The sequence below is a fragment of the Cyprinodon tularosa genome, unplaced genomic scaffold (assembly GCF_016077235.1).
Source record: "Cyprinodon tularosa strain WSP-4 unplaced genomic scaffold, ASM1607723v1 ctg140, whole genome shotgun sequence".
Lineage (NCBI taxonomy): Eukaryota > Metazoa > Chordata > Actinopteri > Cyprinodontiformes > Cyprinodontidae > Cyprinodon > Cyprinodon tularosa.
This window is the reverse complement of record NW_024038221.1, coordinates 351,793-371,005: the sequence shown is the minus strand read 5'-3', so window position 1 is coordinate 371,005 and position 19,213 is coordinate 351,793. Positions and strand designations below refer to the sequence as shown.

General features: G+C 38.3%; 2 protein-coding genes across 24 annotated transcripts in view; one reads left to right on the top strand and one right to left on the bottom strand.

The window, feature by feature from the left end:
- Positions 1-19,213, top strand: part of dock7 (dedicator of cytokinesis 7) — a 78,638-nt gene that overhangs the window by 27,271 nt on the left and 32,154 nt on the right. For all 23 annotated transcript variants that reach the window (XM_038278360.1, XM_038278359.1, XM_038278358.1 and 20 more), the window contains exons 14-21: positions 20-182; positions 8,880-8,997; positions 9,176-9,246; positions 12,789-12,927; positions 13,054-13,155; positions 13,563-13,649; positions 16,736-16,967; positions 18,932-19,096. In XM_038278360.1, the coding sequence (XP_038134288.1) occupies positions 20-182; positions 8,880-8,997; positions 9,176-9,246; positions 12,789-12,927; positions 13,054-13,155; positions 13,563-13,649; positions 16,736-16,967; positions 18,932-19,096 (1,077 nt within the window). The remainder of the gene's footprint in view (positions 1-19; positions 183-8,879; positions 8,998-9,175; positions 9,247-12,788; positions 12,928-13,053; positions 13,156-13,562; positions 13,650-16,735; positions 16,968-18,931; positions 19,097-19,213) is intronic.
- On the bottom strand, positions 1,089-6,120 carry angptl3 (angiopoietin-like 3). The gene is made up of 7 exons (XM_038278364.1): positions 5,453-6,120; positions 4,931-5,041; positions 4,714-4,810; positions 4,523-4,636; positions 4,306-4,401; positions 2,374-2,646; positions 1,089-2,273 (listed from the first exon to the last, which is right to left on the bottom strand). The coding sequence occupies exons 1-7, from the start codon at positions 5,981-5,983 to the stop codon at positions 2,089-2,091; spliced, it is 1,407 nt and encodes a 468-aa protein (XP_038134292.1). The 5' UTR covers positions 5,984-6,120; the 3' UTR covers positions 1,089-2,088.

Here is a 19,213-nt window from a genome sequence, read left to right as displayed (position 1 = left end):
CCACCTTACACCATCATAGCCCAGCTGAAGTTGGACATCTCTCCAGCTCCAGAGAACCCCCATTATTGTCTGACTCCTGACCTTCTTCAGGTTAAACCTTACCCAGACAGCAGGGTGCGCCCCACCAGAGAAATCCTGGAATTTCCTGCCAGGGATGTCTATGTGCCAAACACCACATACAGGTACAAAAAAATAGTCTCACAGTTTTTATTTAGATAAACCTTTCTCATGAGATTCAGGAGGGTATTTAAATCTGCTCTCATTCTATGACTTTATCTCAAATGAGACACTATTAAGTGGTTCAACTTCTTTCTTTTAAATTGTTAGAAGTGGTTGAAAATACAGATGGTAATTGTTTTTTCCTCAAACTTGTTTGATGGAGGTACATGCACTGTGACAGCGCTTCGATCTGTTTGCTTCATGCACGTTGTTAACCTGAATAAGGACTTCTTTTGTCAAGGTGACTCGGTAAAATAAATGTTGCCCGGCAGCAGCCCACAGGGCCCCGCCACCAGAAGCATTGTTGATTTGCAGGTAATTAGGTCACAATCCAGTGGAGAATGATTATAGTTCATTGATCCACATATATTTGGGCTTTTTTTGGACAAAAAAAATATGCTTCAAATCCACTGAAATTGTTCAAACTGTTTTTAATGATCAAAATTCTGTAAAAAATGGTTGACGTATGTGTAAAAACAAAACAAAGCATTGCTGATTTACTGTGATTTTTAAAAGACGTAGCAATGATTTTAACATTGTTTTGAGTTTTTGACAAGTTGATCCTCAACAAAAGTAGCTCCTTTTATAACACCACAAGTTTTAGAGCTCATTTGGTCTGGAGCTTAATTCTTACTAGGTCCAGGTAGGAAAAAAAACAGCATATCTTTTTTTGCAGATTATTCACTTGATTTCAATCCAGAGACATTGCATAACTCTCAGCAAAAATGCACATTTAATTTGTATGCAGTTATACACTGTAATCAATAGTTTAAACCATTGAATGATTAAAATACAATATTATGAGTCTATATTTACCTTATATTCTTGTTTATTTGGTCTTGTTTTCCTTGTGTGTTTGTTTCAATACTGAGATCAATGCAATATTTTGTATTTTAACAACCTGATTTTATTTATTCATTTTTTCATAAATAGAGTATTATTGGATAGCATACAAAGAGTTTTGCCAGGATGACAGTTAGTATGACACACATTTAAATAAACAGAAATTTGTGCTACACCAAAGACAAAAGTCAATATGACTCAATAACAGTGGAGACACAAACACCCAATGTTATCTAACAATGCCAGCATTAATCATTATAGCATGAACATGGCTTAAATACTATACAGAATAATAAAAAAAAACTGACCAGACATCGATGAAGATAATCAGTGCACTAACAAAGTTTGAATTATCATTAGATCGCTGATGAAACTTTACCATGCCTGTGAAGCCGGTTTGAAATCAGAGGTTGTGGTGGTAAAAAAAAAAAGGAATAAAAAAAATCTACAAGCTCTACCTGTAAAGAAAACTAAAGGAGTAAGCATTGTAAATAACATTTATATTCAAGCTTAGATGTAATTAGCTGCAAGCATTATGTGAAAAGACTGATAATTCTCTCTATTACCTCTAACAACATGCAATACAGTTTCACACCACAAAAATGAAATACACTTCAATCATTTCAGTTAATCTACATTTTGATTTTATGGTTTGAGTTTTAAAGTTGTAATTCATTCAGAAGTGTTCATCCCAATGTAGCCTTCTGCTATTTGGTATAGAATCAGGCTGCAATGGGAATCAATAGGTCCACTGATTGCAGATGTTGTGTAATAACTGTTCTAGTGTCCTTGGTGAATCAGATCCAATAGGTTAACAACCTACATGTCATGATTGCACCAATTGCATCACATCTGTAAGTCTGACTTATGACATATCATCATGCAAAAGTTTAATAGGGCAAAAATATTCTGTTTTGAGTAAAAATAAAAGCAATCTTATTGCTTTTTCTGTTGTATATTTGAATCTTGGTATTTATGTCAGGACCTAGAACAGTGAAAGAATATGAAAATGTGAGGGATGGGAGGTTAGTTTACGTCATCTGTTGCTAGAAAAGGCCGTAAGCTGATTTTGCTCATCTTGAGAGAATATAAAGGCCCGGTTCCAGGCCTCCACTGAATACCCCTCCTTCTCACAGACCGTCCTTTTGCCCTCAAAGAGAAATACTTTCCATTTAGGTTGGTTTCGCTGCATGCACTCAGCCACCATCCACCTGCAAATGCATTCAACAGCATTTGTGTTAAGACAAACTCTGCTGTTTCTTCATGCAATGCTTTTGATAGTTTTCAAGAGTTAGGATGGAAATACATTACCTGTACAATTGCGTGCACAGTCAGTGCTGCAGATGCCGTCATTGCTCTTGTCTTTTGTGGAGAATCTCGAGCCAGTCAGGTTGGTCATTGCATCAGGTAGGTCACCTTCCACGTGGCTGACATGAAGGGTGTAGTCCTCAGAAGGACCTGCCAGTGAAAAGCTATACTCGGCCCAGTGTTTTTCCTCCTTCCAGTCCTCCACATCAATTCGGAGGATATAATTTCCCAGCTGGCTGATGGTGTGTATTTTCTTTAGGCCCAGCCAGAAGTCCTCTGTGGGAAAAGCAGTCAACAAATGTATCCTGTTTAGTTATTCAGAAATAGAAATTGCTTTGAAACACTGGATGACTGATTTAAATGCCACAAAGAGAACTACAAAACAAATCAGATAGCTTAGATCCCGCAGGAAGTTAACAATGATGATATTGCTGATTTTCTGTAATCATAGCTACCACTTTTTTATCAAAACAACTTTAAAAACATATTACACCCACAAAACATCTACAAAGGTTCTGAATAAAAGTATTACGTCTACAGAAACACATCATAGTTTATGAATAATGGTTTTGCAAATTTGACAGGTTCAAAACATAGAAATGTTAACACCTGGTTATGATGTCAATGTAGACGTGAAATGATTCTGCAACAGTATTTGAAGCAAAGCTCAGGTATTTCTAATCATTGTGGCTACCTGACAGAGCTGAGAAATAGATTCTTTTTGGTTTTATTTTTCTCAGATATATACAAAACAAATAAATAAATAAAAAGAGGCAAAATGGGTTATCATCTGCTAGGCTTTTGAACTTTGGTTGAAGCAATGTCACTTGGAAGCAATATTGAGGTTGCTGCTTTCTAACTGAAGAAGGGTGCTAAATATTTGCTTAGCATTAGCAAACCTGACAAACAGTACAGAAAGTGAGCAGGCGAGTTAGAACGTGACACTTCTTTATTTTACTAAAATTTTAATGGTGGTTGGTAAACAAGAAAAATGGTGCACATACCTCCACCAAAATGGCTACGTCTTAATGAAACTAACAAAGTTAAAAGGGCGACAGTGGCGTTGGATGGAGGAGTTTGCCCTGTAATCGAAGGGTTGACGGTTCAAGCCCCGACTCCGACTTTCATTGTCGTTGTGTCCTTGGGCAAGACACTTCACCTGCATTGTCTACTGATGGTGGTCAGAGGGCCCGGTGGCGCCAGTGTACGGCAGCCTCGCTTCTGTCAGTGAGCCCCAGGGCAGCTGTGGCTACAATGTAGCTTGCCACCATCAGTGTGTGAGTGTGTGTGTGAATGGGTGAATGAATGTAGTGTAAAGCGCTTTGGTCAAGTCTCCTAACTTGAATAAAGGCGCTATATAAGTACATGCCATTTTAAAACGCACAAAAAAATATGTGTAAAGAAATAAATATATGAACTCCAAACAAAATCAAAACTGCACAATTATAACATATCTTCTCAATCACATTGATTGATCTGAGATAATAAAACATAATTTTTTTTATAGCACTTATGTCTTTAGTGCATTCTAAGAATTTGTATCACATTAAAAAGGCAGTCTTTCTTTTCTAAGATGTTGTATCATTTCCCTCCTTCTTTCCTAACACTTCTTACAATTTATCATGATAATGTTCTGTTGTCTCTTTTTGCCCGAAATAGTCACACTTGTGAGTGCGCCACTCACTGGACGTGAGGAGTTAAAGTTTTAGCTGTCACAATGAAAGAAGTACACACTTTTCTTAAGATCCTTTAAAAGAGGAACTTTATTTGCTTCAAATATATCACAGTAAATACGTTTTTCCGTCATTTTTAGAATTTAATTTTTATTTTGGTTCCTTGGAATCTGTCAACCTTTTCAAATTTATATTGTATACCGTGAAAGCAAATTTAGAGGTTTATTTCTGTCAGATTTGTTGTCACCCAAAGAGTACTCACTCTGCATGTCTCCAAAGCCTTTTTCATACATCTCCCATGTTTGATCAAAATCCACTGCACTGTCAGTCCTGTGCTGGATTACGGTGAAACCCTGATCTGTTGAGCCAAAAACAGACAATGTTGGAAGAAACACACATTTTGGAAAGTCAGTGCTTTCAGTGAAGTGACCAGAACACCGAGACAAAGAGAAGACAAAAAACTGCTCTGTCTTACTTACCTGAACTCATTTCACAGTAAACATAAAAAGGCTCTGATTGGTTCGGTTTGATCGTATAGATTCCACTCTTTGTCTCTCCTCTGGTAAACAATGCACTGCAATCCACTGGAAGGTCTAAAAATAAGATTTTACATTATTGAACCAAAATGAAAATAATGACGCATCTTAAACAAATATCATTCTTTCCATACCAGTGGAGTTTATTTGCAGATATTCAAACTGGTCAGGGACTGATTGGTCTGAATCCTTCGCCTTTTCAACAGTATGCTGAAAGCTATTGAAGTTTAGCTGCAGAGAAAACATGAACATAATAATTATTAACACTTCAAACCATTGTTGAGTAATTTGTTTACATTGCTTTTTTGAAATATAATGTGTGTATAGATCGCTGTTATATACAACAAATACCTTTTCCTCAAGATTTTTTATCTTGATTTTCTGATGGTCCAGCTGATCATGCTGCTCCTTCACTGCTTTTAGAAGGTTGGTAATTGTTTTGTCTTGTGCTTCAATTACCTCCTGGAAAATAATGTGTTCATGCATAATTTTCACATTCTTATGCTTTAGTTTCTACTTTTTGGAATTTTCAAATATTCTTAAGTGTTCACTTTCTGAAGTTTCCATGTTTATTCTCTGTATTTTAGGTACCAAATAAACCAAAACCTATTGGTATTGACTGTAAATGGTATAAGCAAAAAAAATGACACAGTGGAACACTCTGCAGATTGCCCATTGCATTTTGTAAATTGCATGACAAATCTAAAACGGCAATGAGAAACTGGTTTCATTGTACCCATAATTTACTGAAATAACTGTTAAATACACAATTCATAACAATTCCTTATTTATTAGATTACAGTTTATTCTATGCCAGTTTCAGGAAAATGTGTTTAATTCAGCATTTCATGGCATTTCATTTTCTCTACTCACCTTTAGAGTTATGATTTCGCTGAGCTGGTCTGGGGGGATCATGCTCTCCGACAATCCCTTCAGCCTCTCCTCCAAGCTGCCCACTTTGCTCTGCAGCTGTGTGCGCTCCTGTAGGATGTTGTTGATCTTAGTGTTTATTTCCAAAGATAGGTTTCTAATCTCTTCATTGTTGGCTTTCAAGATGTTAGTGGTCTTCTTGAGTTGTTCCTCTTCTTCTTTGATTTCTGAGGTGACCACTGACAGCTGGTAAAAGGAGCGGTCGAAAATGTTCAGCTTTTGAAAGATGTCGTTTATTTGGGCTTTTGTCTTATGGACAAACTCTCGCAAACTTTGGCCAAGTTGGAGGAGACCGTTTGCCAAAAGACGAACATCATCCAGCATTGCAAAGCGGGACTTTGCTTCTGTTGGGCTGGCCTCTGTGGTGAGAACCGCGGAGGGCAGCGTGGGGTACTCACTCCTGTCTGAGGTGTCCAGATGGACTGCAGCAATAGAACCGGCAAACAGCAGCAACAGGCAAAACAGCTTCATCATGTTTTTGTCCTCCGGTCCTGAAGTGTCGTAGCTGTTATAATGTTGCTTTCGCTGTTACTGTGCCCTCCTTTTAACAGTACACTTTTCTCCGTCGCCTTTACTGTTTAAATGATTATAGAGCAGCAGGCTGCGCTGTGTTATATACTCACAGTAGAGACAGGGTGGGGAGGGATTAGCTGATCATTAAGCCCTACTATGTTTTTAGCTTTGTCTCCCACCTCCTCCTAAATCCCCCTCGAGCCCTCCCTCTCCCAAACAAACAAATCACAGTAGTGTGCAAATGACATGTGGCCCCCCTCTCTTCTAACCGGTTAACCCCAATCCCCTCTGTGCACCACACCCTACCCTGCTCTCCATCTGTGATGCAGTACTATAGCTGATCAGCAGAAAACCAACAATGGCTATCTGTGTTTTTGATGGATCGTCTGCCTAATCAATCTCAAGCAGTAGGACCCTGCACACACTTTGCTCAGATTGATAACGCTGTTTGTAATTAATTCTCCTTGGTTTGATTTAGCGTTGTGCTGAATCAGCCCTGCCAGACTACCTACCCATCAGTTTTGCTACTCTACCACTTGTTTTGTTTTTTTGGGAGGGAAGAGGAGAAGAATATACATCTGATTCTCTGAGTTTAGATTCTCTTTAGTTATTTTTCTGGTTACTGAGCAAGACAGGGATAAAGATCCCTTGATTGCTCCCTGGGCGCCCCACAATGGCAGCCCACTGCTTCCCAAGGGGATGGGGTAAATGCAGAGGTAAATAATGTCTCCAATGTGAGATCAATAAACATAAAATATAAAGATATATGTGTGTTTGTGTGTGTGTGTGTGTGTGTGTGTGTGTGTGTGTGTGTGTGTGTGTGTGTGTGTGTGTGTGTGTGTATATTTAGAGCTTATACACTGTGGTTGCCCATTCCTAGTGACCTACAATGCTAGTAGGTCAGAAAACGGTTAGTTGTTTTTTTTTTGTTTTTGTTTTTTTAAGTGTTCATGCCACACCATGCCTCCCTGCCCCTCTGATTGGTGTAGTAGAGCACAAGGCAATGATTCATCAATGAATACTTTGGCATTGACAATACACCTTACATCTCCACACAGGCATCCTGATCAGCTCTTATGTTATTTGTGACTTATTCTAGGCTGGATAACCTTTTTCTCTTTAAAGAAGAATTGATTAAAAACCTATATCATGAAAGGAAAGCAGGAGTGAAATTCAGCCAAAAGCTCAATAAATGTTCGAGGAATCTGTTTTATCATCTCAGATCTGTTTCAGCTGTTTATGATTTTCCACTGTTCTTTTGGGTTTATTCCAACACAAGACTAGAAAATTTAAGTCTGAGTTGAGCTAACTGAGCCTGTATGTCTGGACATGGCATACTTTTCACATACTTGTGTCTGTTGCACATTGAAAGGTTTTTCTTTTTTTTGGTAATACTAACAAAGCAAAGTTTGCTTTCCTATGTGTACTTATTAACTCAAGCTGAATCTGAAGAGATGAATGGACCAATCACAGTTGATTCTATTTGTATTCATTGATGTTTTAACTTTGACACAGTGGAATTACGTTGTGCAGGAGTTCAACAACCTACTTCAGAGCAGCCAGGGCTGTTGCTCTGATACCAGAATAAAAAAGTTAGAGAAGAATCAGTCAAATTGAAATTATGAGACAGATTCCCACACTCATTATGGCGTTGTAGTTACAGCTGTTGTCTCTGTAGGTCGACTCCCCCGGGATCGGTACGTCATTGTGGTTAGCCAACAAACCCCAAGCCACTTTACATTTTCCTCTAATTCCCTCCCCTACTGAGTTATAACTAGCCTTCATGACACAAATGCAGCTTTCATTTTTCTGGCAGTCAAGTAAAATAAGTTTTCTATTTTCTACAACCTACGTTTTTCTGTTTTTTTTTTTCTTTGTTAAGGAGCTGGATGTTCAAGGAAAAATAAGAGCAGTTAACATTCTTGAAAATAAACAGACTCCGCTGTGACATTTTAAAAGGTTTCGTAGAAATTTAGATATTTGATACTTTTCCTGAGGATTAATCCGCTACTGTACATTGACATTTTAACTGGCCAGTACTCTCATATTAATAAGAGGATGACTGGTACATCATGATTAATCCAGTCTGTTTAGATCAGAGTACTTAGCCAACTAGGGCTGAAACAATTAATCGGATTAATCGGGATTGATTACTGAAATAATCATCTACTAATTTAGTAAGCGATTAATCGTTAACCAGAGTATATAGCCTCTAAAACCTGCCTTTAGCTGACAGAGCAACCCACTTTGAGCAGTAATTTTACAAAATTGTAAAAACTATATAAAAGTTTTGCATTTAAAATAAAAAGAAGTATTTTTCACCCATCAATATTCTCTCTCCAGCCTCTTGAAGTGGAAAAGTTTTAGTTTCACCTGGTTTGGTTTTGTAAAAACTGTTCTTTAAGGAACCTTTGGCTATCCGATTATTAATCGATTAATCGAAAAAGTAATCGATAGTTTAATCAATTTGCAAAATAATCGTTAGTTGTTGCCCTAGAGCTAACCAGACTCATTTGTGTCACATGCAAGTCAGCCTGATTGGCCAGGCTGCCTAAAAATACTACATTTACTTGAGAGTATTTGACTTCATGCACATGGGCTGATGTCATTTTTAGAAGAAAATTGTCTTTGTCGCTGATGACCTAACTCAAGGCTGTTTGTTTGTTGTAATGGATATGTTTTCAGAAATTTGAATAATAGGTTGATTTCGATCCCACTGTTAAGAACAACGATATGATCTAATAATTCTATCCCTGTCCTGAAAGGTATTTTTCTTCACTATGCCTTTCCCTTGTTCTATCATGACAGTTGAAAACTTGTGTTTAATATGTTATAATTGGCTGATTTTTCCTTTCAGGAATCTGCTGTATGTAAACCCTCAGAGCCTCAACTTTGCCAACCGCCAAGGCTCTGCTCGCAACATCACAGTCAAAGTGCAATTTATGAATGGAGAGGATCCAAGCAATGCAATGCCTGTAAGCCACTACCTAAAATAATACTAATGCCATTCAAATTAGCTTCACACTATTTTTGGAAGCTTTGACCTTCATTTATAGCAGTAAATGAGGTGTTTTTTAGTCAGTAATTTTTCCTTTTTAAGGAAAACCCCTAGGCTTAATGCACACAGTAACGTTATTGGTTTTCATCCTTTAGGTCATATTCGGGAAGTCAAGTTGTGCAGATTTTTATAAAGATGCCTACACTGCAGTTGTGTACCATAACAGGTGAGTGTGTCACAGTAAGATTCACAATCTTTTCATTTACCTTGTGAAGTCATTTAATTAGAAGATGAGCTTCTTAAATAAAGTCTAATTAAGAGGATTTATATATTACACTCTCCTCTTTATAAGCTAAAGCTGTTTTAACGAGCTTATTTTGTGTCTGTTAAGCCTTTTTTTAAGTTCTACTATGACTACAGTTTTAACACTAGACTAACAAAATTATTCAATTTAGCCATACAGTTCTTTTTAAAAGACAACTTGGTTTGAGGTTGTATTTGTTACATATACATTTTGCCCACTAATCTAGTCTCCTTCCAAAGCAAATGAAATATATTTTTACCAAAATAAAATTCCTCTCCTGTTACTAAACTTTAGAAATTTTGTCCATGAGAATTGGGAGTCGAGCTATGACCTCTTTTAAACAGTTTTTTAACATTTCCCCTGTCAGTCAGTTTTAGTAGTGTTGACATGCTTGTTGATTGTTTCTGACCTTGGGAGCACAGAAAGTGTCCTCTTTTGGGACCTCAAAAAAATTCACCTGAGGTTAATTTCTTATGTAATCTAACTACCTTCTACTTGGTCACCTTAGAAGATTTATTGTAGGACTTTACAAAATATGCCTTAGATATAAATGACAGAACTAGTCATTTATCTAGTCTTTCTTTGCAATTATTTGTGCAAGTCTGTGCTTACTCTGTGACTTCTGGATATTCATCAGCTTCTGTTGTTCTGTGTTTTTCCAGATGTCTTTATGCAATATCTGGTCCCAGTCTTACCTTAATTAGCTGTGTTAATCAGTCTGTTTATGAACATTAGAGCCAGAAAAAGAATTATGAAAGGAGCTTCTATGATGAGGTGTTAATGATAAGAAACAGAATTACGGACACACATTTGTGTAAATTGTTAAGAGTGGATCTAATATACAGCCTTGAGGTACAATTTTGTAACATTGACATTTAGATTACTAAAAGAAAGATTACTTAAGGTCCTAGGGAAATCGTATTAAAATGTAAAATCTTTCTGGCTCAAACATGTATATAAATCTGCTCCATATCAGACGATATTGTCCCAAAATTTAGAACATTTCTATTTAAAAAAAAAAAATCCTGTCTTAAAATCTGTCTTATAATTTTGTTATCTTATGCAGACCAGTTAGTTATACGTCAGCCTGTACACCTAAATTTAGTTAATCACATATCAATGGTCATCTATCAATCAAATTTTTCGGTCATAGTATCTTGAGTCATATGTTGCAGCTAATTTACGCAACGGTTAAAATAAGAATCATTTACTTTACCATTGAGTTACGTCCCAGTGTTCACGGGGATGGACGTCTGTGTACATGTACGGCTGTAAGCCTTCTACACCAAACCAAGCTTCTGCCACCCTGGCGTCCTGTTTGAAAAATCTTCGTCCTCACTTTTCTCCTCTAAATAAAAAATGTATGACTGAGGAGACTCATCCACGACCTCCGACACAGAACTCTCCTCCTCTTGCATGTTTCGGCTGTCCATAGCACTCCTTGACAGTGTCGTTGCTAAGTCACCAATTTAGTGCTACTACCGGTAAGTCCCAAAAAAATTTCCCATTCGGAACCTACTAGCACTTAGGTGCTAACTTGTCAGCAAGATGCTTCTGAGAAACTGGCTACAATCAAGCTTGCATATTTCCGCCACAACAACCCCACCCCCTTGATAAACGACCAATCACATTCACTAGATTCCTTCGTGTAAAGTCGTGCACCACTGGTGAGAATTCGGAAATGCAACAGTTGGAACAGCTGTTTCCCTACGGCTTTAAGGTTTAAAACATTATTTTTAAACCACCTGAGATATGGTCTTAAAAACAGTGTCTGAAAACTGAGCCAATTGTTTTCAGATATGTAAAATTGTGCAGCACAGTTCTTGCCATGAAAGTTTCCATTTAAGGAAGCAGGCAGCAAAGAACTGTGGAGAGGTAAAACATTTTGCTTGTTTTTTTCTCAGTTCCTCCGCCAGAATAGAGAATTTAGAAAAAGGGGAAAACTAATTTAATTGAGTTGATCACATTGGGTAGAGCGCAGCTGCTGCTTTCTAAATAGTTTCCAGAAGAAATTGTTGTTAGTTTGAATGGAAATGAAATCGGAAATTATGGGACACTGCTTGTGTTCAGCTCTTGCTGATTATTTTTACTTCCATGCACCAGGCAAGATAAGGGTTTGTAAAAAACAAAAAGGTGTTACTACTGAGATTGTGTTGTAATGGTGAAACCAGTGCTGATTTACAGCTAGACTTAAAGGAGAAGTTCGGTTTTTTACACTTTAAGCCCATTTTCTGTAGTGTCCAGGATGAAATCGAATGATCGACACCAAAAGTTTGACAATTGCTCCTGTCTCTGCTTTTTGGCTCATTTAGAATCACCCCCTGGCTGCTTTAGAATGGCTTGCATAGAGCATGTCAGATAATGTCCTTAAAACAACCTTAAACGTTCTTTTTTTTAAATATGCTACTCACCGGGTCATCAGCGCTGTTCAATGACGTTCCAAAAAAAGTTTCGTAAAGAAAAAACGTTCCTGTAGTGTTTTATTTAGCATTTTGTAAATCCCATTGAGTTCTGTAGGAATAGTCAATATTCCCCTGCCACCGGAAACGGAAATGGGGCCTGTTTACACAGTTGTAGTCTTTTCGCTTCACTCTGTGTACTCCGACGTCGAGGTGCTAACGTCTCTGTTAAACACTTTAAAAAACTCTGAAAATGGAATACGAAAGGTGGATTCTTGATTCTCGACGTCGGAGTACACAGAGTGAAGCGAAAAGACTACAACTGTGTAAACAGGCCCCATTTCCGTTTCCGGTGGCAGCGGAATATTGACTATTCCTACAGAACTCAATGGGATTTACAAAATGCTAAATAAAACACTACAGGAACGTTTTTTTCTTCACGAAACTTTTTTTGGAACGTCATTGAACAGCGCTGACGACCCAGTGAGTAGCATATTTTAAAAAAAGAACGTTTAAGGTTGTTTTAAGGACATTATCGGACATGCTCTATGAAAGCCATTCTAAAGCAGCCAGGGGTTGATTCTAAATGAGCCAAAAAGCAGAGACAGGATCAATTGTCAAACTTTTGGTGTCGATCATTCGATTTCATCCTGGACACTACAGAAAATGGGCTTAAAGTGTAAAAAACCGAACTTCTCCTTTAATCAAACAGGCTGTTGGAAGAAATAAAAGCAGTAAATATTTCCACTTTGCCTGGGATAGAGTTTACAAGTTGAGGAGAATATAGCACAGATGAAGAGGCTGACATAAATATTTTGTGATCTTAAAACATTTAAATTCTTTGGGTTATTTTTGAGGTTTTAAAGCGTTATCTTAATTTACTTTTTAATAATAGAAGTAGTAGAGACAGACACCTTGGCTATTACTCAGGGCTGAGGATGAAAAACTAAGAAAGAACCTGGAAAAGCAGAGCTTCACACTTAGCTCTTCAACAAGGAAAAAATAAAAATCTTTCTGATTTTTAAAGGTATGTTCCAGTTAAATGTTTGTCATATATGACTGCAGATCCCCTGACTTCCATGATGAGATAAAGATAAAGTTGCCTGCTTCGCTGTCAGACCACCACCACATTCTCTTCACGTTTTACCATGTTAGCTGCCAGCAGAAGCAGAACACACCACTAGAGACCCCTGTGGGGTACACGGTAGGTCAAACCACAATCATGTACTTTAAAAGACAGATCAATATGCTCATTTTGTTTGGATCTATCTGCCATCTCTTGCAAGGATCCAAGTTTACGCCTAATGATTTAAACCTTTTCTTTCTCCAGTGGATCCCAATGTTACAGAATGGTCGCCTGAGAACGGGACACTTTTGCTTGCCTGTATCCCTTGAGAAACCACCACAGTCATACTCAGTTCTCTCTCCAGATGTAAGCTCTGCTGTTAGAGTGTTCTGTTATTTTATATATAAACATTCTATAGCCAGTCAGATGCTTATCAATGTCCTATTAGTTGACATCTAACTTCTTTTTAAAGGTCAAAGTTGATCCTCTTAATTCCCAACTACTCTCTAAAGAGTTTTTTGTGAATATCTGTCAATCTGTAAAAAAAAAAGTTGTTTAAAACTTGTAAAAATTAAAAATGTTAAACCCTTTTAAAAGGTCAATCAGGAAGTTGTGATTCTGTGCAGTTTCTTTTCTTTTCTGCACCTTCTGATTGGGCTTTAGATAAAGTATTATCCTTACAAAAAGAACAAATTTCACACTTTCACCCTTTTTATTTCTGTTTTTTCTTCCTCTTGCCAAAGCAAGCCCTCATTTTTTCTGTCTTATTTCAGGTCCCTCTTCCAGGAATGAAATGGGTAGACAACCATCGAGGTGTATTTAATGTGGAGCTGGTGGCTGTTTCCACTATCCACACACAGGTAAAATACATTTGCACAGATGATTCTCAATATCTTGCAGATTAACACATTTTTCAGATTACCTGTCTTAACCTCTGACTTTTCGTATGGTTCTTTATTCCTCTTGTATGGATGAGTGCGTGTGTTTTGGTTATCAACCACTTTAAAATGATCCGCTCTGAATAAAGACCTTGTGCTCTCTATGTTAGTTGGTATAACTTTAGCAAATGTCAAGGTTTACGTTTCTCATTGAAGAGAAACGTAAACCTTTTTTTCCGTTTTACACAATAAGACCTTCCCAACATTACTTAAAAGCAGGTGAGTCTTTCCTTGCCAACAAATTACTAAGGCTACTACTCTGGATCAGCTGCCGTTCAGATGCTTGGATTGGGCTCACTGCAGCTGATCTGCTCATAAATCAAAGCACTTGGAACATATTTGGTATATTTTAGGTTCCCAAATGTTCTTGCTGTAATATTTCGTTTGCACCTTTTACTCAATAAATCAGCTTGCCAAATTACACACAAGGCAATCAGCAGGTTCCATCTTCTTATCATTATTATGATTTTTCTGTTTCACGGATACACATTTAATTGATTTTTTGGGGGAGACACCGGGAATTTAGTAAATCTCTGTCAATACAAGCTTTCCCCAATTCCAATTTGTCTTTAAGAACTTAAAATGTTAAAGTAAAAAAATTCTACTATCTGATGTTTGGATTTTTTGGGGAAAAAACAGCTAAAGGTAAAAAAAACTATCCCTGTTTCACTTGATAGAATCCATGGGTAGAGTGAAAATGCTCCTGACTATGACAGAGAGGTTTTAATGGAAATTACACCAAATTAATATCATTAACACCTATCTTAAATGTTCTTTACAGCTTTCTCACTTTTTATTTTAATTTCTTTTTACACCTAAATTGATTCTACTACATGAAATTGAAATAGATATATTTTTGTCAACTTAATATTGGAGTAGAAAAATCTGATGCACTGTCATATGATAGAATGATAAATCATAGATTTATCTACCTTAACACGGATGCCCCCACATCCATGATAACTGCTCTCCCTACATTGTGTACTCCTAAACGCTAGTCCTCTTAACCAGAATTGTGCAGTGGCGGCTCTAGGACATTTAACAGGGACCAATTTGCACTGGGGGGGTGGCCGAAGACTAATGAGTACCGACAACGGTTAAGGGTCAACCTATACTGTTCACATTTAACCTACATCTATACTTTCAAAGTTGTTAGAGATATGCTCCCTGAAGATGGAGCCAAATTTAATGAGGTCCTTGCTAATAATGCTACAAACCTATTTGTACATTGGTGCTGTTTAAATAAATGTATGGTTCTACATAATATATACACTGAATGCATTGATCTTTATCTTCAGTTAAAAAGAACACTCCTAAATGACTGCAGAAAAAAACTGTACCCCATAAAACATAAAAACTAATTCATAGAAGAGTCTGAATTCTATATTGGTCCTCTTTAATTGTAATATATTGTTGTATAGAATTGAATGCTGTATTTGTTGTCACTTTTTGGTTAATATGCTTATGTCAAAGCAGGACATTCTACATGATGTTATTACTTAAAGGGGGGCCATGGCCACCATTAAGATCCGTCCCTGATTGCTAATATCTAAGTTCAACTAACAGCACAATTACATTGCTTATGTTGTTACAACAGAATCAAGGGGCTAATATAGATTTGAAAAAAATTGTGAACATTTATATTTGACTGTGGGAACTGTATTTTCCCTCGATGTAATGAGTTAAGACAATTTACAAATGAAATAAGATGATTTATGTTTCGAGATTTAAGAGCAGAAATTCTCATTCCTTTGAGAGATCAGCCTATTTACCTGCTCAGTTTAAGGGCAGATGCACTTATTTTAAGAACACTTTTATTTTTTTATCAGTGTTTGCAGTTTAACCCTAAATTAATTTGTTATGATGATGTGTGATCATAAGATGATGTAGCATAAGAGGCTGTTACTAATCTGTCCTTTGGACCAATTTAATATTTTGCCTCGACAATTTTCTTAAGTAGTTATTTAGAAATTACCGTCATCTTTAGGCTTCAGTTGTAATAAGAAATGATCGCTGTTTTTGTCTGTTAGAACAGAACTGTGCATTCTTGGCTTTGTGGCTCACTTATTACTCTAATCAATCTTGCCCTAGGTTCTTTTTTTGTGTGTTATTCTTATTTTATGTGACAGCATAAAAGACACGGTTCTTATCTTTCCTATAGAAGTCTGAGCATGAGCCTTGGGAACTACGAATCTAGCTACACTCCTTTTCTTTATGGGGTTCCACAGGGCTCAGTGTTAGGATGCCTTATTTTTTCCTTATACTTGCTGCCCCTGGGATCCATAATAAGACGGCATTGCATCTCATCATTTTTTTATGCTGATGATAGTCAGATATATGTTCCTATTAAAAAGAAAAAGGCCCTTTTCCCTTTCACCACTACTGGCATGCCTTAAAGACATTAATGCCTAGTTGGAGCTCAACTTTTCTAAATGAATAGCTCTGTGAGCTCCATAAAAACGGTTTGTTTTACTATAAGTTTTAGATATTATCTGTGTCACCTGTGACTTCATTTTTGACCTGACAACTTCCACACCAAAGAGCAGGGGTGGGCAAGTCCTGTTCCTGGGGGTCGGTGTCCTGCAAATTTTAGATCTAATCTTGGTCCAACACACTTGAATCAAATGGCTGACTTACTCCCTCAGTATGGAGCCAGTTCCTCCAGAACCCTCTCACTCATCTAATTGCTTGATTCAGGTGTGTTCAACCAAAGGCACATCTAAAAGCTGCAGGATACTGGCCCTCAGGAACTGGAATGGCCCACCCCTGCCATAGAGTGTTGTGGGAAGCACATTCTGGTATAGCTTTAATTTATGCATTGGTTGGAAAAAGATTACTACTCAGGTTAAAGGGCACTAATCTAGGTTGGCCAAACAAAACAAATGCAGTTTGTGAGTTTTTTTAACGCATTTGTTTTACCAGTATTCTTTTCTTCATTATTTTTGTACAGAGTCCTGCCAATACATAAGAAATGTGTTCCTCATGCATGTCCCTCTTCATTTTTCTAGGACCAGTACCTGGATAAGTTTTTCGCCTTGGTGCACGCCCTGGATGAGCATGTGTTTCCGGTCAGGATTGGAGATATGCGCATCATGGAAAACAATCTTGAGACTGAGCTGAAGTCCAGCATCGCCGCGCTAAACTCAGCACAGCTGGAGCCGGTGGTTCGATTCCTTCACCTTCTACTTGACAAGTTGGTGTTGCTCGTAGTTCGACCGCCAGTCATCGCTGGACAGATTGGTATGATTCTGGATTACTCTGTCTAAAAAAGAAAGAGCACTGAAAGAGGTGGAAAATAATTACCGTATTTTCACGACTATAAGGCGCACTTAAACGTCTTTTTATTTCCTCAAAATGTGCGGTGCGCCCTATGGTGCGGTGCGCCTTATGTGTGTTGTAACTGCGACTTTTGAGACCACCTCATTGAGGAGATGATGAAAGAGTGGCTGAATGTAAGGAGACCAGGTGTTTTTTTTCCACCCCTCACCATCGCTGTTAATATGTAACTCCATGCGTGCCCATCTCACAGCTGATGTGAAAAACATGGGGAAACAAATTAACGCTGTGCTCGCTGTTCAACCGCTCGACATCGGTGTGAACCGGACCCAGCAGGTGCAGCAGAAGCAGCGAGTTTACATGCAAAGTCAATGGTTGACGCGCATATAGGTGCAGCAAAAGGTCCTGCAGCGCGTTTTGGTACAGCACGTCGGGAGCGTTTAAGCATCTGACGCACCGCCAACGCGCTGCTGCTGCTCAGATGGAAAAATTGAAGTTTTGCTGCTGGACGCGCCGCATCAACCAATCAGAGAAGCTGATCTGGGAGCTGACAGCAGACAGACAGCGCTCTGATGACATATGATATTAACGCAAATGAAAAAGGCTGGATGAATGAGGAGATGATGAAAGGCAGGTGTATGTGAGAAGACCAGGTGCTTTTTTCCACGCATCACCATCGCTGCGTGCCCATCTCACAGCCGATGTGAAAAAAAGATGAATCAAATGAACGCTGTGCTCGCCGTTATCTCGGGGGTCTGACAAAGGAACTTCAACCGCTTGACATTGGTGTGGAGCGGCCGTTCAAAGTAAGGCTGCGAGCGGCGTGGGAGCGATGGATGACAGACTGAGACCACAGTTTCAGGATAAGTGGAAGGCAGCGCCGTGCAAGTTACGCCACCGTTTGCGGATGGATTGTAGATGGACTAAAGTGTCTGCTGGCTCTGTTGTTCAAGCTTTCGCAAAAGCCGGCATTATTTCTGAGGAGCTGCGCTGCACGGAAAGTGACTCTGACAGCGAAGAAGGGGAAACTGGCATGTCTGATTTAGCGCAGCTGTTTTATTCAGAGGAATGCTGAGGATAACAGAGGATGATGACTTTGATGGGTTTGATTAATACTTTGTAATGAATACATGAATAAAGCACAATCATACTCAGGTTTGCTCCCGCTCTATTTTTCTACCTGAAAACTTAATTCAACAGCAGCCCCGGTCTCCTCCTCTTCACCGCGGTGGCTGGCAGGTGTTTTTTCATCTAAATAATCTAAATCTTGCAGCTATATTTGCTGTGATCAGTGGGAATAAAGTAGTTTTAATATGTTTTTAAGTGAGAAAGGCCACCTGAAAACTTAATAATTGCAGTCAGTTCATCCAGATTATCTATTTCTGTCGGAGGCGCTCAGACCCCCACATACCAGCGGTGCACCGACAGTAGAAATCCTTTCGTTCACCGCGGCTGCTTGCAGGTGTTTTTCATCTAAATAATTTTAGCTGCAGGCACCAGGATACCGGTAATAAAAGCGAACATATTCCATTGGCAGGTTTCAGGATTTTAAGTTAATTTAGGAGTGACCACAGCGCTGTGTCATCTGCGATGTGTCTGTCTCACGGTCAGCTGCCAGGTTTGATTAATACTTTGTAATAAATACATGAATAAAGCACAGTCATACTCAGTTTTGCCCCCGCTGTATTTTTAAATACGCAGTAGAGGTATTTAAAGGTAGTAGAGGACATGTACCTGTATATAAAAAACGCGCCCTATAGTCCGGTGCGCCTTATATGTGTGTTAAATACAGAAATGGGACACATAACTGAGAGTGCGCCTTTTAGTACGCTGCGCCTTATGGTCGTGAAAATACGGTAATTTGATATATTATTCTATTCCCGTACATTCAGTTTTACAGTAAAAACTTTTATCTTTGTCTGTTTCAGTGAATCTAGGTCAGGCATCCTTTGAGGTGATGGCATCTGTTGTGAACCGGCTTCACAAGTATCTGGACACCAGCCAGGACATGCACGGTCGCAACAGCTTGCTGTCCTCTTACATCCACTATGTCTTCCGCTTACCCAGCACTGATCCCAACTCACCATCACCAGGTAACAGTCAACACTTTTAAAACTAACTTTACTTATTCCCAATCTTTTTTTTTTCTAACCTTTTTTTCATCAACCATATTGATTTTTCTTAATGCATGTATTAATTTCTCTTCCATT

Bases quoted from the DNA above. Each gene is read 5' to 3' on its own strand.
- angptl3 (XM_038278364.1), bottom strand. From the start codon at position 5,983: ATGATGAAGCTGTTTTGCCTGTTGCTGCTGTTTGCCGGTTCTATTGCT. The intron at 4,811-4,930 runs GTATTTGTTGTA...TTTTCTCTGCAG, and splicing joins TAAAAAATCTTGAGGAAAAG to CTAAACTTCAATAGCTTTCA. The intron at 2,647-4,305 runs GTGAGTACTCTT...CTTTTCCCACAG, and splicing joins AGGCTTTGGAGACATGCAGA to AGGACTTCTGGCTGGGCCTA.